The following is a 15037-nucleotide window of genomic DNA, read 5'->3' on the forward strand; positions in this document are numbered from 1 at the left end:
CCTCCTTTCGCAAGCCAGCCCGAACCCCGTGTTAAAGCAGCTTCATCCATGTTATTCTCAGCTTCCTAGCCCTCTTTCCTTTTCCTGCTTCCACCTGAAAACCCCAACTAGGATCACAAGCTCTATACCCAGATCCCATGTGGGAACCCAGTGGATCCCAAAGAGAGAAAACTGCAGTTGCGTAGGTTTGCACATCAAAACCCGCCACGCCCCACCCAGCGGGTCATCAGGGCCTCCCTCCTCCTCCTGCTGCTCTGTCGGCCCCTCCCTTACGGCAGCATCACCTCCTGCCACCTCAGAGAGACGTCAAAGCCCCCCGGCCCCGGGAGAGTTTATCTGTGTCTTCACTTCCATCCTGGTCCCAAAGGAGAAGAGACCCGCTCCTGCTCCAAGAGTTCCTCAATCTGTTTCTTGAGCCAACGCTCTCCTGTCAATTTAGGGACTTTACGCCATCTGGCTTCCTTTTCTTTCCCTTATTTTCAAACTCTGCTTCCCCACGGCTCCTCCGGACCCTGCTGAAGTCTCTAGCTTGAAAGACAAAACCGGACATCCCACGGTGGCGCAGCGGAAACGAATCCGACCAGGAACCAAGAGGTTGCGGGTTCGATCCCTGGCCTCGCTCCGTGGGTTGAGGATCCGGCATGGCCATGAGCTGTGGTGTAGGTCGCAGACTCAGCTCAGATCCCGCGTGGCTGTGGCTGTGGCGTAGGCCAGCAGCTGTAGCGCCGACGGACCCCTGGCCTGGTGGCCCTCCATATGCTGCGGGAGCAGCCCTAGAAAGCGAAATAAAAAAATAAATAAACAAACAAAACAGAAGAGAACACCCCCTCCTTCCAGCCTGTACTTTCCTCCGGCTGCCGTTCTCTCCCACTCCCCACCCGACTGGAACAACCAAATTCCACGCGTCAGCACTTGTCTCTACTTCCTTCTCTCTCTGCTCTTGGATCCTCTGCAATCACCCCCCTTGCCGCCTCTTCGCTGGAAAGGCCTGGAAAAGATCCCCGTGGCCTCCTAAGCAGCAAATCCAAGAGGCGCCTTTCCTTTCTCACTTGACATGATCTCACGCCGTGACGTGCTACTTTCTTCCCCAAACTCTGACCTCTGCGACGCCAGAAGCGCCTGGTTCTTGTCTGACGCTTTCCCTTCATTCTCTGCTGGGCACCTTTCCCACGAAGACCTTTAAACACTGGTGGCCCCAGGCTCTCTGAGGATCTCTGCTCTTTTCAATCAAATCCTAACTCTCTCTCTCTCAACTAGTGTTGTCTCCTGAGTATCAGATCTGCGCATCCAACTGCCGTGAAGAGCCGTCATTTATACGTCATCATGCACCATGCTGAGCGCTTTAAATATATGCCCGCACCCAGGGGGGTAGGTACCACTATAATCTCCCTTCATAGATGAATCCACCCCAGAAGGGAAGGGAAGCGCCCTAGGTCACACGGCCGGTAAGCAGAGCCAGGATTCAGGCCAGGCATGCCTAACTGCAACGGTGACGTCTTACTGCTATCCTGCTGACCCGCGGGCACCTCAAACACAGCACGCACACACCTGGATTCATCGTCCTGCCCTCACTCCACCCCAACTGCTCCTCTCTGTCTGCTTTGCTGGCCACTCAGTCATCGCTGGAGTCAGAAACTTAGAAACAGCCTTTACTTTTCCTCTCTCCCTTCCTTCCTTTTTTTTTTTTTTTTGTTTTTTGTTTTTGTTTTTTATGGCCACACCTGAGCATACAGAAGTTCCCAGGCTAGGGGTCGAATTGGAGCTACAGTTGCCAGCCTACACCAGAGCCACAGCAATGCCAGATCTGAGCCCTGTCTGTGACCCAAGGCCGCAGCTCACAGCAACATTGGATCCTTAACCCACTGAACCAGGCCAGGGATCAAACCCACATCCTCATGGATACTAGTCGGATTCGTAACTCACGGAGCCACCACGGGAACCCCTAGCCCCTCTTTCTTGCTCACCCCGCTCATCTTGCTCATCATACATGTTGACTCTGTCCCCTCATTTCTCTGTCTCCAGTCCTGCCCCCTCTCTCTTACCCTGAGTTCCCTTCATTTAAGCCCTGATCCTCTCTCGCCTGACCACTGCAATTAGCAGCCTTCCTGCCTCCCTCTTGCCCTCTCCCCAGCAACAGGAGGGATCTTTATAAAACACAAATGCAACTTGTGGTTTTCCTTCTGTGTCCCTGCATCACCCACAGAACTATGCTGGAACTCCTACCACAGCAGAAGCAGCTTTCCGGGCCCATGCCTACCCTCCAGGCTGGTTTCCCACAGCTCTTTGCCTCCTACCCCGCAGTCCGTCCATCCAAACTGGCTGCAGGTCCCAGAATATTCCCACCCCTCCTTTGCTTACGCTAGTTGGAGCTGGGTTTTCTGGCCCCTGCAACCGAAACGGTAGTAACTAATCTAATAGGAGGCGTGGGACTGGAACCAACGGCCAGAATGTAAATCTTGCACTGTTCTCACTGTAACGTACTGCCTCTCACATCCTAGGGAGAGAGGACAAAGGCTTGGTCCTCTCCCACCACTGTACCCATCCTGTTCTAAACATGATGCCCCCAGCGCCCCCAGAACTGTGATTGGCTTTACCTGGGAAATCACTGCCTGCAAGAAAGCAACCAGCCACATCCCACTTTGTGAGGTACCACGCCTCCCTCTCCCCCTTCCCAGCAAGTCCTCACCTGCACAAAGGAACACGCCACAGTGCCGCTGCGAAGCTGGTTCAGCAGTGTCTCACAGACAGCAACATCAGGGACACTGGTCACCCCATCTGTGATCACAATGATGCCTGGAGCGGGAAACATCAGACTCAGACCTGGGACACTGTCCAGACCAAAGTCTCAGGGAGGCATCCAAGCGACGGGGCCCTAAGACCTCGGTGTCCAGCGAGCCCTTCTCCCCCCTCCCCCGCTCCTCCCTCCCGAGGCCTGGACCCTCCTAAGTGATTATATCCTTGGAGCTCTACTCCTCCCGCTCGGGTCCCTGACGGCTGTCGGGGCTGGGGTCCTGGAGGTACACACTGCTAACCCTCACCTTTCACAAACGAGGAAAAAGACACTCTTCCCTGGGCCCACCGACGCCTCCATCTTTGCTAATGACGGCCCCCCTTCCCGTGCCTCCTGTTTCCCCAACCCCACCAACATTCCTTCGACTGACCTGCACTAGAGTTGGAGGGCAGCAACTGCAGCGCCAAGATGCCCTGACGAATCATACTGACCAGCCCAAGATCAGCTGTCACCATGGAGACGCCCACTTTCCGGCCAGGGGGCTCCCCTGAGTCTGGGGACTGGTCCTCTGCCTGACCCAAGTTACAGAAAAGACAGAATGGGACAGATGGCATGGCTGCCCCATCCGCAGCCAAGGAAGAATCTATAGCTCAGCGTTACCCAGGCCCGACAGGCCTAGTCCTGTGAGGACCCTAAACCCCTACTGGGCAGCCACATCCTGATGTGTGTTCAGATACTGACCCTCCCCTAATGTGTGTTCAGATACTGACCCTCAGATGGGCACGGAGTCCAGCTCCACATGAAGCTCCAGACTGTACTGAGGCAGGGCTTCCCACCTGTTGCCAATAAGGTGCCCTGTCCATATTTTTCCATTGCCATGATGAAATATCTCATACATCAATCAAATTAAGTCTGCAGACACGAAACTGTCATCGGCCTGGCTATTTCTGAGATATCTCAAGGAACAAGAGCGAGCACTGCAGTGAGCCTCAGAAGCTTTATCCCTGACTCTGCAAAATCCCAGAGCCCAAAGCCGTCCACGGTCACCTTCTCAGATGCATAGGGGAGAAGAGCGGGACTGAAAAAACACAAGCAAATGGCCTTACATCTCTTCCCAGCAAGGATGCGTGCCGGGGCAGTGCATCTGAGCCCTGAGCCCTCTTCCAGTAGGAACCTGCTGTGTGCACCCACGAGCACTCCTTTCCTTGGCTCCATCTGCCCCTGGCCCTTGGCCCACTCCCTCCTATACTTCGCTTGTCCTCCTCCCCACCCTCTGTCCCTTAACAGCGCCCGTGGCACATGGAGGGTCCCCGGCCAGGGGTCGAACCGGAGCTGCAGCTGCCAGCCTGCGCCACAGCCACAGCAACGTGGGATCCGAGCCACGTCTGCGACCTACGCCACAGCGCATGGCAGCACTGGATCCTTAGCCCACCGAGCGAGGCCAGGGTTCGAATCTCCATCCTTGTGGGTACTAGTGAGGTTCGTAACCTGCTGAGCCACGGTGGGAACCCCCTAGAGCTCCTCCTCCAAAGCGGCCTCTACCCGCCTTCTCTCCCACATACCTGGCTCGGGGGGTCATACTGCTGCTGCAGCATTGTGGCCACCTTATCCTCGAAGAGACAGAGCTGCTCATACACCTGCTGCAGGAACACCTCCCTCTGGGAAGGGTCCAATAGGCAGCCCTGGACCAGCACCTGAGAAGCGCAGGGAGAGGGAGACATGGAGTTGGGGCGACACCGGGCAGTACCCCTCAGCTGTCCCTACTCATCCGCCTCGCAGGGCTTCCCCAAGCCCCCCGCATGGGGGCGCCATGAGACCTTCCAGCTGCTCCCATCTTGGCCCCTGGGACCTTATTTACAAGCTGCCCTATCTTGCCAGGCAGAGCCTTTTTCATTCTGACCCATACTTTTTTTTTAAATTTTAGTTGATATCTAAGCGCTGCACACAGAAGCTGGTCTGGACCTCTTCTTTCTTCAGCTCAACATCTTGTTCCTCCAATGAATGCTCCTCCCTTCCTTGTGCTACCCTCAAAGGATAACTCCCACCCCCTCTTCACAGAGAAAGGACCCCCCCACTCGCCGTAACCCTGAGGATGTGCGACTCTCCAGCCACTGAAAACGCCCTCGGCCTTGGCTGGGTGTTTACATCTATCGTGTTCTTGTCCCTCCTTTGAGGCTCAGAAAATTCCTCTTCCTCCCCCTTCTCCCTAAAGCTAAACGCTCCACCTAATCTTGGATCTTCTGTCTCTAGTATCTTCGTTCTCTCTCCACGGGTTCCTTTCCTTCTACTTCCAACATAAGTAAGTGCGCGTCCCATTAGACAGCCCCAGGGGCTCCTGTGCTGGCCTCGGGATCCCACCTCCCTCCCGCCCGCCCTCCCCACGTCAGACTCCTATGACCTGTCTACTTCTCCCCACCCCTGCCTCCCGTGCAACAGCTGCTCCTTCCCTCTCTAGTCAGAGCTGGGTGAGTGGGTAGGGACAGCCGGAAGACGAGAGAGCGGGATTCTGGACCACTTAAAGGCCTGACTGTGAGAAGAGAAACAGAATCAGAGAAGTAGCGGGAACGGGGACTATGGAAGGGTGAGAAAAATGTTCAGAGCTGTACTGTTTAGAAGAGTGAGAACTGGGTCAACCCAAGAGTCCAACAATAAGGGTTTGGCTAAATATATAAGGTCAGAATATGAGAAAATAGTTAAGTCAAGCAGCCATTAAAAATCCTATTTCCAACGAATATTTAGTGACACGGAAAAAGGCCCCTATTATACTTTAAAAAAGCAGGATGTGGCATTCCCGTTGTGACTCAGCAGTTATGAACCTGACTAGTATCCATGAGGATGCGGGTTCGATCCCTGGCCTTGCTCAGTGGGTTAAGGACCAGGAGTTGCTGTGAGGTGTGGTGTAGGTTGCGGACACGTTTCCGATGCCGCATTGCTGGGGCTGTGGCATGGACCGGCAGCTGCAGCTCCGATTCGACCCCTAGCCTGGGAACTTCCACAGGCCACAGGTGTGGCCCTTAAAAAAAGGCAAAAAAAAAAAAAGAAAAAGAAAAAGAAAGGCAGGATATAAAAAGGTGTGTCTGCAGGGAGCCTGACGTTTCTCTTCTCTCTGGATGGAGGGTCGGTGGTGAGGGAAATAAACACGTACCCAAAGACAAGAAAGGCATATTCGATAACAGGCCAATGACGGTTATTTCTGGGCGGTGTATGATGAGCGAGCTTTGTTTTTCTTTATATTTTATGTATTTTTCAAACCTCCTTCCATGGACAGGAATTATGAATGCGACAACGAGTTTTTCTGTTGGCTTTCTGTCTTTTGTTTGAGGACAGCAGGATCCGTCTCGAGGGAGCTCTAGAGCCAGTGAGGAAGGCACCTACCTACGCAGTGGACTTACTGACAGGCGGCCCTGGGGCTTCCCGACTTTCTCAGTCCTCGCCTTTTCCACGGCTGCCGTCCTTGTTCAGACCTTATCTCTTCTTCCATGTTGCAATAATCTTCTGTTCTCCTCAGTCCAGATTTGCCCTCAATCCATTTTCCTCACTGGCCTCAAACAAGTGTGAGCTTCCCAGGGTACACACCTGATCCTGTTCCTGGCATTCCAAACCTCCCACGGTTCTCTACGCCTGGGGCTGAGAGTTTTAATAGCTCGCATTTGCGTGTTTTCCACGTGGCAGGCACTATTTTCAGGGCCTGACGTGTAGTAATGCACTCGCCATACAATACTGGTCCTGTTGACACCCCATTTTGCAGAAAAGACCCAGATGCACAGAGAGGTTGAATAACTCTCATAAGGGCACACAGCCAGTAAGTGGTACAGCGAGGAAGCAGAGAAGGCGACGTGATGCCAGCTTCACTGCTCTTCATGACCCCACTAGACTCCCCACGGAATAAAGTACAAGTTCGGAGCCATGACCTTCGAGGCCCTTCCTAAACCTGCCCCGTCTCTCTCTCCAGTCTCCCCTTTACCACCCTCCTCCCCCTGCCTCCTCCCCGCGGAAACGTCATCGTGTCGAACTGAGTAACGGGAAGTTCCCTCCAACATCCCTGAGTGAGAGCACAGGCTCACGGCTCTAGTCTTGGCTTTTGCTGGCTCCTCTGCCCCGAAAGCCCATTTCCTTTTCTTTGAAGAGTTAACCTCACTTTATCTTCCAAGGCTCCGTTCAAGTGCTTCTTTGTGCAAAAAGTCTTTCCTGCTGCTCCCCAGGCTTGGCTGGGTTGCTCCCACAGCACCTGAGTCATACCTTATCAGTGTCCTGAGCACATTCAACTGAAATTACCTCTGTCGATATCTGTGTCCCCTACTAAACTCCCAACCCCTCCTATTGGGATAAGGGCCAGTACCTGATTCATCTGGGCCTCCAGGACCTGGCCCAGGCCTGGCATAGAGCAGGCATCAGTAAGTGTTTGTCAAACTGAACCAAGGGTCGAGAGATTACCTAATACCCAAGCTTTCCCCACCTTGACTGTGTGCACCTGCAAAGCTTGACCTCTGTCTGGGGAGGCAGACCACAACCACAGCCCCGACACGTGCACTAGAACACTTTAAACTAGGGCAGCGGGCTTGGATCCAGGCTTGCACCCATCGGCTTGTTGTATATTCCAGCCCCTTAGATGCTGTTCCTTGCATCCCCTTCTCTCAAAGGCAGTGTGACAGCTGTGGTGACAATGTCGCCATCAGGGACAGTTTCGGGGTAAGCCCCTACCAATGAGGGAAGGGTGGTGAAGGGCAGATGAGGGGAAACTGCGCCAATGCTTATCAAAGCCGAAAACAGATATTCCGGTAACAGACTTGGCCATTCTCCAAAAGGAGTGCCTTCTGATAGCCTGCTTGGTGCCGGATAAGCCCTGTAATTATCTGTATGGTCAGCATGACACCCGCCAGTTCACAGGGCTCAGAGAAAATGACCCTCCTCTAGCCTTGGAAGAAATTATTTTTCTAGGTCTTTGTTATGCTTCAAAATCATCAACCTATCCCAAAAGACCATCTCCTGGTGGTAGCGCCAGGAATTAGGACCTTAGCAACCCTTCTGACGGAATTCGAGGGGGTGGGGAGAGAACACGGACATTCAGGGGCCTGAACCAGAGACTTAGAGGAGCCGTGAGACGGGCATTTGTCCATCAGCGCTGCCCACCCTAAAGCTTATGGGAAGGCCCTTTAGGACCAGATCCAGATCCTCAAAAGGAGGAAGACTCACGGTGATGACCAGGGATCAGGTTCAAGAACAGCCGGGGACTTAGGGCACGGGGAGTAGAGATCGGACAAGGACTTGGTCAGTGGACTCTTGGCAACGAGGTCTGAGGATGCCAGCGCGGAGCAAGGATGCAATACCTGGTGGGACTGCAGGCCAATGATCGAGGAGTAGGCCTGGATGGTGACGTAGATCTCAGGCTGGAAGTCGATGCAAGACCCAGGCACTCGGAAGGGCCGGAGCAGCCCGCCCAGGCAGCGGGACAGGGCATGGAAAACTTCATCAAACAGGATCTCCCCTGTGGAATCGTCCTGAGGGCAACGCAGAGGAAGGTCTCGCAAGGGAAACCGAAGCAGCCCTGAGCTGAGGGCAGAAACGAGCAGCTTCCGTGGGCTCAGGGGGGCTCCTATGTTAAGGGTGATCACGCCCCCCAAACACACTGCCACAGATGGAACGGGATCTCTCTTCCACACACCCACGGCTCCTTCACATGCCGGGCTCCTGGCCACACTGAGAGGCCCCCATCCCAGCCCCTCCTTCCTACGTCCCGTCTCGCTATCCCCCCCGACCCCTTACCACAATGCCAGTGGATGGGCTGAGGTCCAGCTCGATGACAAATCGATACTGCCAAGCCAGGAAGGTGACCCGGGTGGAGGGTACAAGGAGGAACGGCCTGGGGACCACTGGTTCATCTGGCTGCCACCCAGGAGGCAGGACACTGAGGACTTCCAGCTCCTGCTCAGACTGAAGCTGCCCGTCCGGACAGAGAGAAAAGAAAGGAGTCGGGGAGGGATCGCCTCTTTCTTTCCAGGACCTGCCCTCCATGTCCAAAATGACACATGTGGGCTCTGTTTCCCACGACCCAACCACACACGCATCCTAGCTGGAGAAATGAGTAAACAAAACTTCCCCTGTGGAATCGCCTTGTGCGCACTCTAGGCCCCTCCGAGAATCGGATCTCTCAGAGTTAGTGTCCCTTCCAGTCTGTTTCTAGCAGCCTCCTAAAAACAGATCCTCAGACCCAGCCCCTCACATCTGGTGTGTCTCTGGGCCTCACCAGCATCTCCTGGGGTGTGGCCTGCACAGTCTGATGCAGGTGATTGAGGAACCAAGCCAGGCGAACATTTCGGGAGATTCGGTAATCCTTTTTCATCAGCAGGAACACATGCCCAGCTTCTTCCACCTGGGGACAAAGAGACATGGAACAAATCTAAAAAAGTGCATTGACTTCCTCGTACATACAGATCACGGCGCAAGGAACTTGTCAAAGAGTTCAGAATCCACACGGGAGAGGTAAGACAGCAGAACTAAAATCTCCCCCCCGGCCACCTCCGTGCAAGGTGTCCCCAAGCTTTCACTTCTCAGCGCTCTGCTCCCATTCCTCCTAGAAAGACTTCTGTGTAGACCAAGTGACCTCTGCACATTCTGACACATATGTGAGTTTCTCCTACACACTCTAAGTTCCTTGAGCACAGGGACTGTGTCTTGCTCTGTTTTTGTGTCCCTGTGCTTAGCAAATTGCTTAATGCAGAATAGACACGCAATAAGCCCAGCAGGTCCTCCTAACAAGCCGTGATGACAGCAGGCACAACAACACTCACTGGGTGAATGACAAGCCTACTGGGGAACCTCAAAACCAGACGTATGTGGGTCACAATCTCCCGCTCCCATCCTTCTCAGTTGCCAGCACTCTAGTTCCTTCCACTGCCTCGTGGGCAGGCAGTTCAATAATGTCCTAACGAGCACCAGTTCCCTTGCCGGTGGCCTCATCTGCCGCGACCCGAGGCCAGCCAGATGTTGACTCGGGATGAATCCGACCTTTCCCCTTATCGACACAGAAGTCACGCCAGCTGCTCATTGGCAGAAACGTGTCACACTGCCAGTGGTGTCACCAAGGGTGGCCTTTACCAATCCTTTTCTTTTTCCTTGGTCACTAGCCTTCCCTATTCTGCTCGGGTTTTCCAGTCTCTCAAACCCCACAGTCCTGACAGATAAACTTCTCTACTGTTTGACAGGGAAAATAAGGGTCAACGGGTCTGAAGTCCCCCACGTTTCTCCCTGATTAATCTTCATCTGTAACATTTCTTCACTCACTTGCTCTTTTTCTTACTCTCCTCCTATTCTAGATAAACTGCAAATTTCTCCTCCTGGAAATGCGAGACTGTGAGGAAGTGAGCAAATTCAGTGACTGTCTGTTGAGAAATGTGGTATTGAAAGGAAGTAAAGTTTTGTTTTCGTTTTTTTTTTTTCTAATGATGGGGAAATATATCTGGAAAAGAGATGGGAAAAGTCCTGGAAAAGCAACAATGAAGCGTACCTGATGTTGGAGAAGAGTGTGGCGAGCAGAGATGCCACAACTAAAGATGAAGAAAGTCTCTCTTTTCTGAGACAGAAGGCAGGCATAAAGAGATATAGATGCAGAGGAGTTTCCACTGTGGCTCGGCAGTAAGGAACCTAACTTGTATCCATGAGGACGTGGATTCGATCCCTGGCCTCGCTCAGTGGGCTAAGGAGCTGGCATTGCCGTGAGCTGTGGTGTAGGTTGCAGACATGGCTCAGATCTGGCATTGGTGTAGCTCCGATTGAACCCCTAGCCTGGGAACTTCCATATGCCGCAGGTGTGGCCCTAAAAAGACACACACGCGCGCGCGCGCGCGCACACACACACACACACACACACACACACACAATATAGATGCAGATACTGGGAAATGACAGGGATGAGAGTAGAAGGAAAAAAGAGGGAAGGAACTCATGCTGATTGGGCACCTAAAATATATTCAATAGGACATTGTCAAGGCTAAGCACAAGAATTTCAGATTTCAGACAGCCTGGGTCTGAATCCCAAATCAGCCTCTTCTGAGCTGTGAGATCATGGGAAAGGTACTTATCCTACTTAAGCCTCAGTGTTCTCCTTTGTAAAAATGGAGATAAATCCTCACGCCAATCTAATTGTGCTGTTCTGTGGATGAAGGAAAACCATGCATTTGAAGTGCTTAGCACAGCACATGGCACTTAATAAGAACATAGTAACTGGAGTCCCCACCCTGGCTCAGTGGTTAATGAACCTGACTAGTATCCATGAGGATGTGGGTTCAATCCCTGGCCTTGCTCAGGGGGTTAAGGATCCAGCGTTGCCATGAGCTGTGGTGTAGGTCGCAGACTCAGCTAAGATCCTGGGTTGACGTGGCTGTGGTGTAGGCCGGCAGCTACAGCTCTGATTTGACCTCTAGCCTGGGAACCTCCATATGCTTTGGCCGCAGCCCTAAAAATATGACCAAAAAAAAAAAAAAAAAAAAAAAAAAAGGAATACAGTAACTATTACAGGTTATTACCAGGCTCAATACTGGGCTCTTTATATAAATAACTGCATTCTGTCTTCACACAAAACATTTAACAAAAGGGGTTCCCTGATGGCTCAGCAGGTTAAGGATCCAGTGTTGCCATGGCAGTGGTGCAAGTTTGATCCCTGACCCACAAACTTCTGCATGCCATGGGCACAAACCCCCCCAAAAAAAAGTTTAACAGAAGAAAGCTGAGGTCCAAAAAAGTTAAGTGACGCAGCATAATTAGTAGGCATAGGGTCAGAAGTCAAATTCTTGTCTGATGAGTGGCTGCAAAGCTCACTCCTGGGCGTGACAAAAGGGTCAAACTGGGGACTTAAGAGCAGAAAATATTTCAAGTGGTCACAAGAATGAATATGACGGGGGTTTATAAATAGAACAGATGCTTTGACATAATCAGAAAGACAAAAGGACAATTTAAATATTGACATGATGTGATTCGATATTGAGTTATGTCTCTTTACCATCTGAAATCACACGGTGGAAAATACTATTCTCTCTTGCTGTTTCCCACACAGGGCTGAGGATTTGGGATTTTATCCAAGAGTTAGGTCAAGCTGCACTAAAAAAAAAATTTTCCCCCTCTGGCTACCACATGATTCAGAAAGATCCCCTAACAACCAGGGAAGGTGACAGTGGCCTAGGCCAGAGCTACACAAAGTAGCCGTCCTGTGAACTGTTTGAGATGCTTCCCCAATGAGACGACCAGCACTGCCTTTCACTGAGGCTTGGAAAAAGCCAGCTGAAGTAACCTTCAAGACAAGCGAACTTAGGTTGTGATGATGGCTATACAACTATAAATAAAATACATTGAATTGTTTTAAAAAAAGACAAGTGAGCGTGGTTGCGTTTAAAGGAATCTTTAGAATAAGATGGGTAAGAACCGGTGACTAATTTGAAGTGTGGAGGAAAGTAACCAAACCAACAGACGAAAGAGATGCTGAGGAGACTAAGTCATATCAGAAACTGGGAAGCAGCAGACGATTTTTCCCAGTTAGCTAGAGAAATCAGATAGTTATTTCCCATCATTGCTAACCACCACCCCCTTCAAAAGGTCCCATCCAATTGCATACTCTTATTGCCAAGCTCCTAAAAAGACAAGGGTCTACGGGCAAAGAAGGCAATTGCAGCAAATTACTTGCCCTCTTTCTCTGATCCTTGGTCTCAGGATGAGATAATCTCACAAACCAGGCAACCTCTCCCTCAGGATTGACTGGGCTGGCGTGAGTGTGATATCAGTGAGCTCTCTTGTCTGTGAGTTGACTATGCTGGATCCTTGCCAAGGCTCTTATCTAAAAAAGGATGGGCTGGGGCTCAATATTATCCGAATAGGAAGGATATCCCAGTTCTGCAGCCTTTTCTGTTTATCCTCTATCCCCAGAGCCTGAGGCACGGCCAGGCGATGGGATGCGCAACACAATTCTGCGGAAAACGTGAATTCCCTCTGTTTTAAGCAAAGCAAATTCGATATTTAAAACGAATCGTAAGCAGTACGCCTCCTCTCAAGGTGAGGCCATTTTAACACTGTTGTTTTCCTGTTGTTCTTTGGTAGTTAGCAAGACTTTTTCAAATGCCAGCCTGGCTCAGTTTCGCAAGGAAACATCAAGGAGAGGAGTCGTGGCCCATACTGAACCAGGATTAGAGAGGGAGGAAACAGGCCTCTCGCACTGGGTTAAGGATCTGGCACTGCTGCCTGGCACAGTGGGCTAAGAGTCTGGTGTTGCCTTGGCTGTGGGAGGTTGCAGCTGTGGCTTGGATCGGATCCCTGGCTAGGGAGCTCCATAGGCCGCAGGGCAGCCAAAACCAAAACAACAAAAAAACAAAAGAAGGAGGGGGAGCACATGTCCACAGTCCACCGGTCAGCACCACAGGGATTTGGGGGAATACTGGGTCACTTCAGCTAGGACGAAAATCTTGGCAATTGTGCATTCATTACTAAACGAACTTTTCAGTGACTCCCTGCACGGTGAGGCATCTGTTAGGCATGCACGAAGCAGCCTGGTCTTTATAGCACCCACCAAAGCTCATAACGAGGTATTTGACTTTTAACGTTCCCCCTACAAGTGTGCATGCTCTAAGGAAGTGGGGTGTCTACACATTGTTCTTTGCTGTAGCCCCAGCAAGTGGCACAGTGCCAAGACACACTAAGGGTTCAAGTAGTATTCGCTGAATGAATGAGGGAAACTCCCCTTGCAAACTGTATTTATTCTCTTTCAAGCTATGTTCTTAATGTCTCGCCAATGATTCCTAATTCTTCCCTTTCATCAACATCTGGTTTTTGTGGTTCAAGAATTCCCATCCTTCCTCATCCACTTTATGGAAAAACGACTCTATTGTTGGGATTTTTCCTTTGCCTCCATGAAAGTTGTTTTTACCAAGTTTCTGTCTCACGAGTACGTTCTTTCCCAGTATTATGTTCTTTTCCACGACCTGGAATCTGGGGAAGCAGGGTTCTGGGCTAAATTCCAATAGATTTATTTTAGACATAAGTATAGTATTATGGAAAGAAAACCGATGTGATGGCTGAGCCTCTGGGCTTGAACTTTAGTTTCCTCCTCTTCAGCTTTTTGTGCTCAGCCCCATAGAGTTGGCAGAGTTGGAAATTTCTTCATACTGAGCCAGGATCTGTCTTCTTGCAATTACCCTGATCTGCTCCCACAAAATTTACCTTATAATGGAGAAAAAAATTAATAATCACTCTAGTTAACATATTATTACAAATTGAGTAAGCGTGCCAAAGGATAAGAATGGGCTTTTTTGAAAGCATGTAACAAAGTAACCTGACTCAGGCTGGGGACTTAAGACAAAATGATCCTGGAGTTCCCGTCATGGCACAGCGGAAAACAAATCCCACAAGGAACCATGAGGTTGTGGGTTTGATCCCTGGCCTTGCTCTGTGGGTTAAGGATCCGGCATTGCCGTGAGCTGTGGTGTCGGTCGAAGACACAGCTCAGATCTGGCGTTGCTGTGGCTGTGGCACAGGCCGGCAGCTGTAGCTCCGATTTGACACCCGGCCTGGGAACCTCTACATGCCACTAATACAGCCCTAAAAAGCAAAAAAAGAGAGAGAGAGAGAGGGAGAGGGAGAGAAAACACTCCTGAGGGTTGAGCAGCAGGGTTTGCTAAGTGAGGAGGGAAAGGGGGATACACCCAGTGGAACGCATAGATGAGCTGTACTATTTGAAAACTTTTTTCGGACGATTTAATGGTAGGCTGCTTAATTTCACTACCGTGCAGCTTCCATTTCTCCACCTTGTCTTGAAGGTTTTGAATGATGGACTGGCACGGCAAGGCCAAACTGAGTCTAGTTCATCAATCGGGTCTTAGAGAAACCCAGGAGTTCCTGTCGTGGTGCAGTGGTTAATGAATCCAACTAGGAACCATGAGGTTTTGGGTTGGGTCCCTGGCCTTGCTAAATGGGTTAAGGATCCGGCGTTGCCATGGCTCTGGCGTAGGCCAGCGGCTACAGCTCCGATTAGACCCCTAGCCTCCATGTGCCATGGAAGCGGCCCTAGAAAAGGCAAAAAGACAAAACAAACAAGCAAACAAACAAAAAGAATCCATTCTCTTAAAACCAGGAACACTTCCTAACTTGGAAGACTCCCCCCTCAAACACGACACTTTAATAACTACATTTCTATAAACACCAGCTCCAAGTTTTCTTCGTATTCAAAATGTAATTTATCAGAACCAATAGACTCAAGGATTAAATTTAAGCACTTAGAATGGTATTTTTCAAAGTGTGATCCAAGGACCAGCTGGCATCAGAACCACC

At 51.0% G+C, this 15037-nt stretch overlaps 1 protein-coding gene across 11 annotated transcripts in view; it reads right to left on the reverse strand.

Moving 5' to 3' along the window:
• Window positions 1-15037, reverse strand: part of SZT2 (SZT2 subunit of KICSTOR complex) — a 49718-nt gene that overhangs the window by 31407 nt on the left and 3274 nt on the right. For 6 of the 11 annotated variants that reach the window (XR_014808446.1, XR_002345235.2, XR_014808444.1 and 3 more), the window contains exons 2-7: window positions 8976-9101; window positions 8495-8668; window positions 8059-8229; window positions 4294-4425; window positions 3162-3303; window positions 2687-2793 (exon numbers count right to left, since the gene is read on the reverse strand). Coding sequence is in view for 3 of the 11 variants with exons in the window: in XM_021096876.2 (XP_020952535.2) it covers window positions 2687-2793; window positions 3162-3303; window positions 4294-4425; window positions 8059-8229; window positions 8495-8668; window positions 8976-9101 (852 nt within the window). In the remaining 8 variants the exon portion in view is untranslated. Of the gene's footprint in view, window positions 1-2686; window positions 2794-3161; window positions 3304-3501; window positions 3568-4293; window positions 4426-8058; window positions 8230-8494; window positions 8669-8975; window positions 9102-15037 lie in introns of all 11 variants that reach the window. The other 5 variants (XR_002345234.2, XR_014808445.1, XR_014808447.1 and 2 more) reach the window with 1 other exon arrangement.

The sequence above is a fragment of the Sus scrofa genome, chromosome 6, assembly GCF_054392235.1.
Source record: "Sus scrofa isolate SSC_HxYL_T2T_F1_AM1 chromosome 6, Sscrofa_HxYL_maternal_Yorkshire_Landrace_v2.0, whole genome shotgun sequence".
In the NCBI taxonomy this organism is placed as follows: domain Eukaryota; kingdom Metazoa; phylum Chordata; class Mammalia; order Artiodactyla; family Suidae; genus Sus; species Sus scrofa.